This window comes from Pseudonaja textilis, chromosome 7 (assembly GCF_049901715.1).
Source record: "Pseudonaja textilis isolate UNSWEBS1 chromosome 7, rPseTex1.2, whole genome shotgun sequence".
Taxonomy (NCBI): Eukaryota; Metazoa; Chordata; class Lepidosauria; order Squamata; family Elapidae; genus Pseudonaja; species Pseudonaja textilis.
This window is the reverse complement of record NC_141996.1, coordinates 50,562,635-50,576,112: the sequence shown is the minus strand read 5'-3', so window position 1 is coordinate 50,576,112 and position 13,478 is coordinate 50,562,635. Positions and strand designations below refer to the sequence as shown.

General features: G+C 36.8%; 1 protein-coding gene across 2 annotated transcripts in view; it reads left to right on the top strand.

The window, feature by feature from the left end:
* The window catches only part of LOC113436265 (trifunctional purine biosynthetic protein adenosine-3), a 49,276-nt gene extending 38,796 nt beyond the window's left edge, over positions 1 to 10,480 (top strand). For both annotated transcript variants that reach the window (XM_026700570.2, XM_026700571.2), the window contains exons 17-22: positions 1,499 to 1,702; positions 1,993 to 2,121; positions 3,107 to 3,237; positions 5,943 to 6,084; positions 8,187 to 8,302; positions 9,312 to 10,480. In XM_026700570.2, coding sequence (XP_026556355.2) covers positions 1,499 to 1,702; positions 1,993 to 2,121; positions 3,107 to 3,237; positions 5,943 to 6,084; positions 8,187 to 8,302; positions 9,312 to 9,509 — 920 coding nt within the window. In that variant the 3' untranslated portion in view covers positions 9,510 to 10,480. The remainder of the gene's footprint in view (positions 1 to 1,498; positions 1,703 to 1,992; positions 2,122 to 3,106; positions 3,238 to 5,942; positions 6,085 to 8,186; positions 8,303 to 9,311) is intronic.
* Positions 10,481 to 13,478: the final 2,998 nt, after the last annotated feature.

Below are 13,478 nucleotides of genomic sequence, written 5' to 3'. Positions count from 1 at the left end.
AACTGTCTTGCTGAACAACAAAAAACATTGGGCTGAATATTTGCTTACAGAATAGATTACTTTTCGGTGCATTCCTCGTCCCCACGCCCCCAATTCAGATCTGCTTTTGAAGGTGAGAGATCATAACGGAATAATAGAGTTGGAAGGGATCTTGGAGGTCTTCTAATCTAACCCCCTGCTCAAGCAGGAGACCCTATACCAGTGACGGCTAACCTTTTCGGCCCAAAGCACATGTGGACGCATCCCCCAAATGCAATATGTGCACGTCCCCTGTGCATGTGTGTGCATCCCCGGCGTGCGTGCGTGCCCCAAGCATGTGCCCCATCCCCGTGCATGGGCCCCATTCCCCACGCATGCATGTGCATTCCCCACCCCTGCACATGTGCACGTGTCCCCACACATGAGCCCCACCCCATGCCCTTGCGCATGCACCCTGTGCCCCGGCATGTGTGGCAGAGACCTGAAGACCAGCTGGCCAGCAGGAGGCGCGCACATGCATGCACGGTAGAGCTGAGCTGGGGGATGGCTCGTGTGCCCACCATAGGTTTGCCATTACAGCCCTATACCATTCGAGATTGATTGTCCAGATTGATTGTCTTAAAAGCCTCCAGTTATGGAGCACCCATAACTTCTGAAGACGAGTTGTTCCACTGGTTAATTGTTCTAATGGTTAGGAAATTTCTCCTTAATTTTTGGTTGGTTCTCTTCTTGATTAGTCTCCATCCATTGCTTCTTGTCCTGCCTTCAGGTGCTTTGGAAATGTTAGGGTTAGAGATGTTAGGAATAGGCTAACTCCCTCTTCCTTGATGCATCCCCTTAGATAATGAAACACTGCTACCATGTGCCCCCGCCCCCCAGCCTTCTTTTCATTAAATTAGGTATCCTCAATTCTTGCAACAGTTCTTCATATGTTTTAGCCTCCAGTTCCCTAGTTGTTAAACTTCTTAAATTAGTAACACAGTTGTCAAGTGAATCTGGATTCCCTAATCATTGTTGATTTTCTCTGTGCTCTTTCGAGAGTTTCAGTATCTTTTTTTATATTGTGGTGACCAAAACTGGATACAATATTCCAAGTGTGATCTTACCAAGGCATTATAAAGTGCTACTAACACTTTGCACAGTCATCTCGAAGAGCCCATTTGTAGAAAAGGGAAAATTTGTTGTATGAGTTTGTCTTCCTATGATACTTGATATAATCTAATGAATTTTCTCAGTTGCTATAAGTAACCATCGGAGCAGATGTTTATAGTTCTTACATCTTGTAAGGTATATTCCAAACTTCAAACTCCTGAAACTTTTGAGTGCTACCAAGTTTTGACCATAACATTTCTTATTTGACTATAAATGTTTAGAATAGAATAGAATAGAATAGAATAGAATAGAATAGAATAGAATAGAATAGAATAGAATAGAATAGAATACTTCATTGGCCAAGTGTGATTGGACACACAAGGAATTATTAAGGAATTATTAAGATAAACATTCTGACTATTTTCAGATGCCTTGCATTGGAAGATGCCCAGCATCTTTTCCTGGCTTCAGAGGAAAGGAAATCTATCAGAAGAAGAAATGGCACGAACATTTAATTGTGGCATTGGTGCAGTCCTCATTGTGCAGAAGGAGCTGGCTGGGAAAGTCCTAAGTGACATTCGGAGACATGAAGAGGCATGGTTGATTGGGAAAGTTGTGCATCATCAAGCAGGTCATTATGTTCAACCTCAATTTTCTGAGGATTACATATATCAATATAGAAGTCCTGATTTCTATAACTGTTAAATACAGTATATATAGATAGGCATAGATATATAGCAATATCTTAAATTCCATCATTATTTTGAACCTACTTTAGGACTTTTAGGACCCTTTCCAGATGTTTAAAATAAAACTACCCTTTTCAACATATCTTGGATCTTTCTTATAATGTAATAGGAAATTGGCTCTTGTGCTGTAATCTGAATTATTTTCAGTTAATGTTTATTTTTTAATATAAAGGTTCTGTTCGTGTTGAAGTCAAAAACTTGCTCCAAGCCTTACAAGCAAATAGCTTGCAGTCCTTGCCCAGCAAACAAATAAAACTGAAGCCATGCAAAACAAAAGTTGGCGTCCTCATCTCTGGAACAGGTAAGGTCCTGTATTTCCCACTGTAAGAAATTCAAGGAAACTTTTAGCATCTTTTCTTTCATTGACTATGGTTTTCTGACAGACAAGTTTAAAATAGATTGGTCAACATTGACAGGAAAAGTATCTTCTGATTCTGTATTGATTTGATCATCATGGATAGATCAAGTCTTTGAGTCCGCCTTTCTTTCTCTGTTTAATCACCTGTGTCTCTCCTTTAATAAATTACATAGTATTAGTTTACTTATTAAACTATAATTTCTATATGCAGTTTTGTGAGGGGGGTTATTAAAGAAATGGAAAGTAAATACGTTTTAGATGTGTTCCTATTCTAAGAGAATGGAGCACAATATACATATTTTAAATTTGGGGTGGAGTTCCATTTGATTCATTGATTAATTGAATTTTTAAAAATCTATACACCTTGACCCATGAATTATATCATCCAAGTTCAAAGTTTAGAAAAAGTCATATATTTAAAAGGTGTTTTCTCTAATGCCTGTAGCTGTTTTTTGGAGTACTGCTCACGCTGCAAAACATATGAATGCTATAGTAGAAAGTTTTGGCCTTTTACAAGTGTAAATGATAAGATTTTATTTTAAATTTTATCTTACTAAAATAACCTTTATATTTTATTCAATTATTTTTTAAAATTGAGTATAAAAATTATAAAAATACACTATCTGATTAAAGTAAAATATGTTAAAATGAGAATGCATTTTTAGTTGTGGCTAATGTTCATATTTTAACATTATTGTTGATTTTGGATGGATTGGAGTTATTTTATTTTTTTTACAAAGGAAGCTTTACCTTTTATGAGAACTCAAATTACCACTTGGCTAAAATACTTAATTACATTGTTAATTACATTGTTATTAGTGCAATCATCTGCAGAAAGATAGCCTAACAGGAAACATCATTCAGTGTAGTTTATTCTTAGGTAAATTAAGGTTTTGGCTTAAGTTTGTTTTATTTGCTTATTTGTCAGGTACTAATATGGAAGCTCTGATTGCCAGTGCAAAGAAGCCAAACAGCTCTGCAGAAATAGTAGTTGTTATTTCTAATAAGGCCGATGCAGAAGGACTTAAAAAAGCAGAAAGAGAGGGAATTCCTACAAAAGTAAGTACTTTTTCATTAGCAGTTTATTGTACTGGTTGCTGTCTGAAATAGTTAACAATAGTGGGCCAGTCCTTATAGAAAAAAATCTAAGAAAGACAAAACTTGCCCTTCTAGATTTGTCACAGATGGCAGATTGAGCACAGTTAAGACATCACAGTAGCCTATAAAGTAGGAAGATTGTGTAAGATATGTAACAATTTGTAATCAGTTGGCAAAGCACCATTAGAAACCTAAATTAAAATTAGGTTGATAGTGTTTCAGTTGTCCTGTATTTTTTGCACAGAAGAAAAGATGAAAACACTGATCAGATGGAAAACACAATTACAAGCCATGGTTCTAAGTCTTTTCTCCAACTTTCCATTTTTGCTCCATGTCCTATATCTTCATTTCCTGCTTGCTCCCAATCTTCTCACTTTGCTTTTTGCTTTTTTTGTGTATATCACTGTGGGTTACTTGTACAAGTGTTTTCATTGTGCATGTGCAAGTAGATAAGTCTGTGAGGGAATTTGTGTATATTCAGCTATAGTGTATGTATGTGAGAGAGCATGTATGCATTATCTGTATTTAACTTCATGTTTAATTAGAAAGATCCATCCACTTTATATCCCCTATCTACTTTGAGAAAAGAGGCCTAAAATTAGGCTAGATGAGGCTCTTGTACCTGATTTTCCCCAATACAGATTTTCCCCAATATAGAAGTTCTGATTTGGACAAGGGCAGTTATTAGATGACAGGATTTTTTTTCATCTGCCATGAATTGCCAACCATAATCTTTGACAGCCATAACTCCAGATTACAACATACAACTAACGTTACAATACTTGGTTATCAGAAGAGTAACTAAGAAGAGGAAAACTAACATTTTGACACATGATCACAGGATGTCCCACTGTGAGTCTGTTTTATGGTTCCTGTTTCATTGTATTTAGTATTTATTTGATTTGTCAATCGCTTACAAGATACAGTTATAAGAATAAATATAGTTTTGAATACATGAAATAGATACTTATAAGAAAAATAAAAAAAACAATAGGACAGGGACGGTAGGCACGATTGGTGCACTTATGTACGCCCCCTACAGGCCTCTTACGAAAGGGGTGAGGTCAATAGTAGACAGTCTAAGATTAAAGTTTTTGGGGTTTGGGGAAGAAACCATAGAGTCAGGTAGAGTATTCCAAACATTAACCACTCTGTTGCTGAAGTCGTATTTTCTGCAGTCAAGCTTGGTGCGGTTAACCTTGAATTTGTATCTATTGTGTGCTCTTGTCTTGTTATGATTAAAGCTGAAGTATTCATTTGCAAGTAGGACATCGCAGTGTATGATTTTATATACTATGTTTAGATCAGACCGGAGGCGGTGTAGTTCTAGGTTTTCTAGATCTAGAATTTCAAGTCTGGTGGCATAAGGTATTCTGCAATGAGTAGTGGAGAACACTTCTTGTGAAATATTTCTGCACTTTTTCAACTGTGTTTATATCAGATACATGATATAGGTTCCAGACTGATGAGTTGTCTTCAAGTATAGGTCTAGCAAATGTTTTGTATGCTCTAGTTAGTAGTGTAATATTACCAGAGAAGAAGCTACGTAGGATTAGATTAACAACTCTTAATGCCTTTTTGGCTATGTAGTTACAGTGGGCTCTAGCACTTAGATCATTTGAGATGAGTACTCCAAGGTCCTTGACAAAGTTTGGATCCTCAACAAGGTCTTGACTATTTAGCTTGTATTTTATTTTCTGATTTTTTTTGCCAATATGTAAGACAGAGCATTTATTTGTTGACATTTGAAGTTGCCATTCGATTGACCATTCTGATACATAATCAAGGTCTTTTTGGAGAGTAGTAGTATTGTCTGTGGTGTTGAATAGCTTTACATCCTCAGCGAAGAGAATGCAGTTGCTCTTAATATGATCACAGAGGTCATTTATGTAGAGCATGAAGACAGTTGGTCCTAGAACACTGCTTTGGGGGTACAGAATTGTTGACAGGTACAGAATTTGATAGGACACTCCCAATTTTGACCATTTGTTGTCTGTTTGACAGGAATGCTTCTATCCAGTTATGCAGGTGTCCAGAGATACCATAAGATTTTAGTTTTAGGAGTAGTTTGTCATGTACCACTGAATCAAAGGCTTTACAGAAGTCCATGTAGATTGCGTCTATTGCTTTGCCCTGATCAAGTTGTGTGGTGTATATGTTTTTGCAGTGTTAGAGTTGCAGATTACAGGATAGTTTTTTTCTGAAACCAAATTGTTTATTAGAGAGTAGGTTGTTTGTCTCTAAGTGGAGGATAATGGATTGGTTAAGAATTGATTCCATGACTTTACAGGTGACGCAGAATAAGGAGATTGGTCTGTGGGTCTCCCTTTCTGAAGATGGGGATGACCATGGCTTGTGACCATAGTTTTGGCAAGGTCTTGGTGTTCAGGGCCAAAATTTATCATGTAGACAATGATATATTGTTCTTGATATATCATATGCCTCCTGAAATGAATTCCAATTAATAAGATAAAGCTTTAAGCATCAGTGTTTTTCTGTATTTAATGGAAAAATGACAAAGTCAGACTTCTCTAATCTTGCTCCACAGTCCATCAATTATCATGACTGAGGATGGTGGAAATTGAGGTCCAACTTACTGGAAGAAGATGGCATTTAGGATAACTAGACTGTGTTACATCTGTTTTTATACTGTTTTTATATTTCAGGTAATTAGCCACAAGGATTACAGCAATCGTATAGAATTTGACAGTGCCGTTGATCAAGTCCTCAGGGAGTTTTCAGTAGAACTGATTTGTCTTGCTGGATTTATGCGCATCTTATCTGGCCCTTTTGTTAGCAAGTGGGAAGGTGAGGACTTTTGTGTTTTACATATCAAACAGTTTGTTATAGAGTCACTTTCCTCAAGCAGTAACTTCTCAATTTAATTATTTTAAAACTCTTCAGAGACAAATAGATTAGAAGTTAATCCTTTTATTTCTCACAGACGCTTCTTGTTAAGTTAAAAACTGCACTGATGTAAGAGACAATGTCATTATTCTCCATGTTATTACTAAACAGGATACATGGCAAGAATCCCCCTATTGATAACCATCTATTCTGAGCTCAGATTATACTTAGTTAAGATGAGGGCAAAAATCTTCCTATTTATTATCTCTTCAATTTAAATTATTGCTGTGGGTTTTTTTAAATATATTTTTGCAGCTCTCTTAGAGAGACAATTGATTTCTACCACCACCACCGTATGATCACAGGCAAGCATATTTTAGAGTAAGAAATATTAGAAAGCCCAATGTGAAAAGGACCACCACCTCTTTCTTTTTTTTCTCTTTACGTAGCTGGCTGCAGGAGACAAGTGGTTGTTTTAGACATTTGAATTGATCCCTTGCAATACAAGTCTTGGAGTGAGAAGGCAACCAGGGGAGTTATAGGCTACCCTTCAGAGTTGAGCCTTTATGCGCAGTATGATGAGAAGCTCAGGGAATACATGTTGGTGTTTCTTTTAAAAGAGACAATTAAACAGAACAAGGACACATGAAAGTATTACGTTTTTCTTTAAATGAGAATTTGTTCTACTGGCTTAATCTTTTTAAAATTGGAACTCGGTCATGCCTGTTTCATCTGCTATACAAATGCAGGCTCTTAAAGGTTTATTATAAATTTTAAAAGACTTATCTACAGACTGATTTTTACAAGTACTGCAGAAAGTCCAAATTTCAGTTCCAAGGTTGTGTTGGAAGAAATGTCCATCTGGCTTCAGTTCCAAGCAGGGAGAAAGACACTGGTAACATGGAGGCTGTTTGGAAAGATGTTTTAATGGTGGACAGGACCACATAGTTTGAGGCCCTGGGCAATTGAGCACATGGGTGTGTGTGAGAGAGAGATTTATACTCTCTCTTGGACTTTGAACTTGCTTCCTGTTCCCGTGAAAGAAATGTATTCTGATTGGTTGTCAGACTCCCATGGGGCCATGCAGGGGTAACTTTGTAGGTTGTCTTAAGTCCAAGGCTTGGTTGAATCTTGCTGGATGATGCAATCTTCCCAGGTGCCATGTGGTGAGATGGGTAGAGGGCTGACCCTAATATGTCCTGAGGGTGAAGGTCTTTTGTTTTGTAGATAAGCTGGCCCAGCCTTTTGTCTTGTAGATGGCACCAAAATATCTGCTGGGGGAGGTCAGGGAGCTGAGGGTCTGAGTTTATGTCTTTAGAAACACGTTTCTCCTTTAGAGAAAATATAATATTCTGCCTTTTTAATATTTCTTAGAATATTTCATTCTTCTAGGAGAAGAGTGGGTGCTAATTCTCTATAGTTATTATTCTAATGATCACAAAAGTAGATTGATGGTGGTTTTTCCTGAGATTTTGGAGAAATATTGCCAGTCAGAGTAGACAGTACTAGATTAGATGATAATTTGTTGAAGTATCATAACAATGGATTGGTTGGAGCTCGATTGATTCCAATCCCAATATGCACTGTATTGCAAATGTGATTAATAAGTCCTGATGAAACATGATAATAGACATTTAAAACATACATTGATGCTTATAGAGTGTTATTTCAAATTTTACATGTTGCATTATATAGTCATAATTTAGACTTCAGATCTTGAATTGGGCTTTATTTCTCCCTTTACTTGCGAATTCCCACATACTATCTAAACAGTGCCCTATGAAAACAGAGTTCTTAGTCATTGATTTGGCAATTTTTCTCTTAACACCTACCAAGATTTATCAGTAAGCTTTGTTCTGTGGTTTCAGATTTTGAATGACCACTTCCAAACTATAATTTATCTTACAGCATTGGAGAGGCATTACACAGTTTCTACTGTGTTTTAATTAAATGGAGAAAGAGTGTTTTGATCTTATTTTTATGCAAGGACATTAATGTATATTCTACTTTTATAAAATTAGAAAAATGAATTTAACAGCAATGTATTCTCTTTTTTTCCCTAGGAAAAATTTTGAATATTCACCCTTCTTTGCTGCCGTCATTTAAAGGATCTAATGCCCATAAACTGGTCCTGGAGGCTGGAGTCCGTGTCACTGGCTGCACTGTGCACTTTGTGGCTGTATGTGCTTATTTTTATTACTGGGTTGATCAATTTAATTTAAAGCCTTTGGTTACCAGCTTAACTGCTCATAACAGCTTTTGAGGGCAAAGTATAGAAACTCAATGTAAGGTAATCAGGGATCTGAGCTGTAATGTTGTAGTTTTGACAAAGCAAAACTAAACAAGACATTAAAAATGTGCATAGGAAAAATACACACACATGGATACACAAACATTGTCTCCCCCCCACCAACTGGAATACTGACAAGAATACTAGATTCTACCCCTAGATAAATAGTCAATAGTAATTTGATCGTTGAATAATTAAGTTAGCCATTTTCACGGTATCCTTTGTTGTTGCAGATGACTTTAAATCAGTGGTGGGATTCAAAAACTTTTACTACCCGTTCTGTGGGAGTGGCTTGGTGGGTGTGGCCATGTGACTGGGTGGGGATGGCCTTTTTTTGCAGCCCTCACCTGTTTTGGGGAGCTTCCTAGCCACAAAGGAGCCTCTGAGAGGGTCGTTTTTGCTCCCCTAAGGCTCCTCTGGGGCTCTGGAAGAAAAGGAACAGAGCATGGGAGGGGCAGGTAACACCCCTCCAAGCTCCATTTTGGGAGCTTCCTAGCCTCAGAGAAGCCTCTGGGGGGCGTTTTTGCTCCCCTAAGGCTCCTCTGGGGCTCTGGAAGGCAAAAAATGGAGGGTGGGCCTGAGCTCCTCCCTCCATTTTTTGCCTTCCTAGGCCTCAGCAAGGGAAATCCCGGCACAGCTGATCTTATCTACAACTGATTGTCAGAAGGGGAAAAAAAGAAATACCTTAGGCGAATGTCAGGCAGGCGGCGGGGTGAGCGAGCATTGGGTGGGAGGGCAACAGATGGGGGAGCATGGCCAGCCAGAACTTACTACCAGTTCAGTGACCCACGCCAAATTCTTGCTACCAGTTCGCCCGATCTGGTGCGAACTGGCTAAATACCACCACTGCTTTAAATTACAGCCATCTTGCTATAGTTGTTTATTCTTCTCTTTCCAGGAAGAAGTTGATGCTGGAGCAATAATATTTCAAGAAGCTGTTCCAGTGAAGATTGGAGACACAGAGAAAACTTTGTCAGAAAGAGTGAAGGAGGCAGAACACAAAGCCTTCCCAGCTGCTATGCAGCTAGTGGCAAGTGGAACAGTTCAATTAGGGAGAGATGGGAAACTGTGCTGGAATTTGGAAAAGCATAACTAAAAAATAGAGGGTATAAAAACAGCAACAATTCTGGTGCATATTTTGGCTTCTGAGTTTGGCATAGGGCAACAGGATTTAAAATCTTAACCAAGCACCTCAGGCCAATAGATCCCCAAAATAAAAGGAATGAACTTCCTTTTACATTCAAAATAGAACTAAATGGAGATAGGTCTAAGTGACAAGGCATTTGTGTGATTAGTCCATCCACAGTATAACTGGTTGTTATCTGAAAAGTATGTCATTTGCCACAAACTGCTTGTCATTTTATTTGCCTGTTACCTATCATAGAATTCTGCTTCAAGGGGTCAGACTCTATGTTGAACTCAAGCTTAAGAAAGGCACCACAAAAAGAACAGGTCATGATCACAATTATGAATTAAGCATTTTAACAGTATTAATGATAGCTTTTCCTATTAAGTATTAAGGTAATTCAGAATCAAGTTCCCTCATTTTTCCCCTAATAATACTATCAAACGTTTTTGTTTTGAAATCCTGTACTAAATTCTCTGAACACAGCAATAGCAGTATTATTGAATAAAGTAGTATCATTCAATACCAGGTCTATATGTAACTGACTTCCTACATGAGACAACTTTTTCCACCCCTTTTTCTAAATATATTGTACTTGAAACATTCAAATGGTACATTTTTTCAATCATGGAATCAAGCAACAGACTTTTTCCAGGATATTTTTATCTTAACAGTTAATATTAAGAAGACAAACAGAAATTCAATGAAAATAAACATGGAATTATGAGCCTAAATAGTATCTACTTTTTCAAAAAGTGTGTTATTACTGTCTTTTAAAGTGAATAAACAATTCAGTTCCATTGAACTATATTTTTGTTACTAACTTAAATGATCAGAAGCCAACGTACATCAATTACTGTGAACATTCCTTTTAACTTTGTTTTTATATCCAAAGATTATATGATCTTAATTCCCAATCGAATAAAATGTTTTGAAATTCATTTTTATATTAATGGTTTTCTTTCTAATATTGTAGTGGAACAAACATCCTATTGGTAGAATAGTTGAAAATAACTTGTAACAACCGTTGATTTTTAGAGAACTAAAAAGATGATGTTTCGAGAAGCCTGATGATGAAAAATATTTATTAAATGTTTTGAGGTCTGAAATAAATCACAGATTTCCTCTTTCAGGCCATTTAACACAAATAGTCATCTGTTATCTCTTGTGTCATTTCACAGTAATCCAGAATATATATATTAATAGTGGAAAGTGGTTTCAACTGTATACCTTTTGCATCCCTCCAGAAGTTGTGGGTGCTCCAACACAGGAAGTTTTTAAGAAGAGGTTGGACAACCATTTGTCTGAAATGGTATAGGGCTTCCTGCCTGAGCAGGGGGTTGGACTAGAAGATCTCCAAGGTCCCTTCGAACTCTGTTATTCTGTTACTCTGCTACTCTTGCTAAACTGTGAGGCAATCTTCTTGATGGGGAAGATGGATTCATCCACCAGGTCTCTTATGCCTAGAAAATCATTCGATGGGGTAATAGTCCTTTTTTCTTGTAATATGTATTGTCTTGGAGCAGTGTATTCTGACATCTATGAGTTCCAGATGCACAGACCTTCACTCTTAGAATCCTCCATGGCCAGAGGGAGGATACAGAGAGAGAATTCTAAGTATTTAAAGTCCACACATATGAAAATGTCATGATTTGGAAACACTGCCTTAACATCATCCTAAGGCTGAGTGCTTTACAGCAGTGGCTGCCAACCGGTGGGCCGTGAGAAAATTTTGGTAGCCCACAATCTCACCCCCAGAGCACCCCCCCCCCAAAGCAATTAATCCAGGCTGCGCAGAAACACAAGGCTGCGCCACCCACTTGGCCCACGGGAACCCTCCCAGCCCACTCACTCCTTACCTTGCAAACTTGCCTGCTAAATTGCTATTTTTCCTTTTTCCGACCATCATCTGCTCTGCTGTGCCGGGAGATTTAGATTAGCTAGAAAGTAGGAAAAGGTTGGATTTCTTGCTTTCTAGCTAGTCTTTAGATCTTCGGCTCTCCTTACAGCCGAACCTCCCTTAGGACTGAAGGTTCTGTTATTCTGTGCAGACTCACAGCAAGCAAATTTTATGTGACAAGACTGAGCTAGCCGATGGCAGATAGATAGATCACTGAATGATTTGCACAATACATTAATAGTGTGCCATCAATATATCATACATTTTAGTATAGGCAAAATTAATAATATCAATCATATCTCTCAATGCATATATTTCACATTAATTCATAATCCTTCAATGCTTATTTTCAACCTTTCAAAACTCTCCAAATGCCTACCACCATATCAGTTAAACATACCTAGTAATTCCATTATTCAATTTTCTCCCTGCTTTTATTTTATTTTTTAAAATAAAAAATTCTCATTTGGCAATCAGTGTGGTTCCAGGTTTCACATTTTCAATACAAACATGACCATAGTTACTTGTTCATTATATTTGTTTAGTTTCATATTGCATCATCCTTCTTATTGTTAAATATTAAGCTTATCTTATCCAATTCCAATTCATGTTATATTAATACATTCTCATATCTTATTTTACAATGTTATCTAAAATTCTCATCTCTTTTCTGTTATCATTTCTCATATTACTTTTTTCTGTCACATTTGTCATTTTATCAATCCTTATCTGTAAATATAATTGTCCCCTCTGGTTAATAATTCGAGCTAACCACCTTCATTCTACCTTAATATCAATCTCCCTATCTAGTATATAACACAAATATATATATATTTATATATTCCACATTATATTTTCTCAAACTCCTTATGAATCATCTATACATTACAAAATACTATTTTCAATATATTCTTAAACATCGCAACATATTACCTTGCAGAATCTCCTTCCTTATCCTTTTTTTTCCCACCCATTATCTCTCACTCTTTGGACAATGTACTTTCTTTTCATCCTTGTTTGTTTCCTATTTCTCTTTGTTTTCTGGTCTCTTAATTCCCTTTTTTCCCATTCTTATTCCCCTCCATTTCTCATTCCAGTTATTAAACTTTTCTCACTCCCTCTTGATTTTTCTTTTGCCCTTCCTTTTTCTGATTTTTCCCTTTCCCTTTATCCATTTTCTGATCCATTCTCCCTTTTATCATCCCATCAGACCACAAATTTTAAATTCTAATTTCTTTCCCCCCGCTTAAATAATTGTTGTTTTGTCCTCCAGTGTTGGCTTCTTCTTTATAGAACTCCTCCCCCTATGGTTTATTTTGTCCTTGTGTATGCCGAGTCACCATTTCTAATTTCTGTAGTACATAATTGCACATTTCAAGTTTAATTTTTATCATGTCCCTTATATCTTGCAAATCCAATCTTGACTCAGGAAGTCCAATCTTATATCAACAAATAGTTTCTCCATTATATCTTCTCCTTTTTTCCTTTTCTTTCCACTTCCTTAATAGTTAAAATCCTCTTCTTTAATAGATATATTCAATCCCAGAGTCCAGTGTATTATTTCAGCCAATATCTTTTGAATTTATTTTCAACAATCCATATTCTTGAGTCTTTGTTCGGATGGTTCTATAACAATAATAAAGTTTCTTTTCTTTTAAATTCCAAAATCCAAACTCTTGAGAAGACCAGACACTTTAAAATGTTTTCCTGTACCATCAGGTGGCGTTCTTGAGTCTTTTTATCTTTCTTTATTGAATATAATACTTTTATTAAGTTTGCTAATTTCAATCATTAGCTATGATTTCTTTTCAACACTCAATTTCAGCATTTAATTATGCCCTTTAAGTGCCCATAATTCAATAGTTATCCAGTTTAATTTCTAAACCTTTGTTGTGTTAAAGTATTTTCCTTTAAATTTTCTCCTCCAAATTAATCCAATCCAAGTTTTATAAGATCCAATTTCTTTCTCACTTTCTCTGGTCGCCGCTTCCACACACTTCCCTCCAAGATAGCCCTTTATTTTAATACCGGGGTACCTC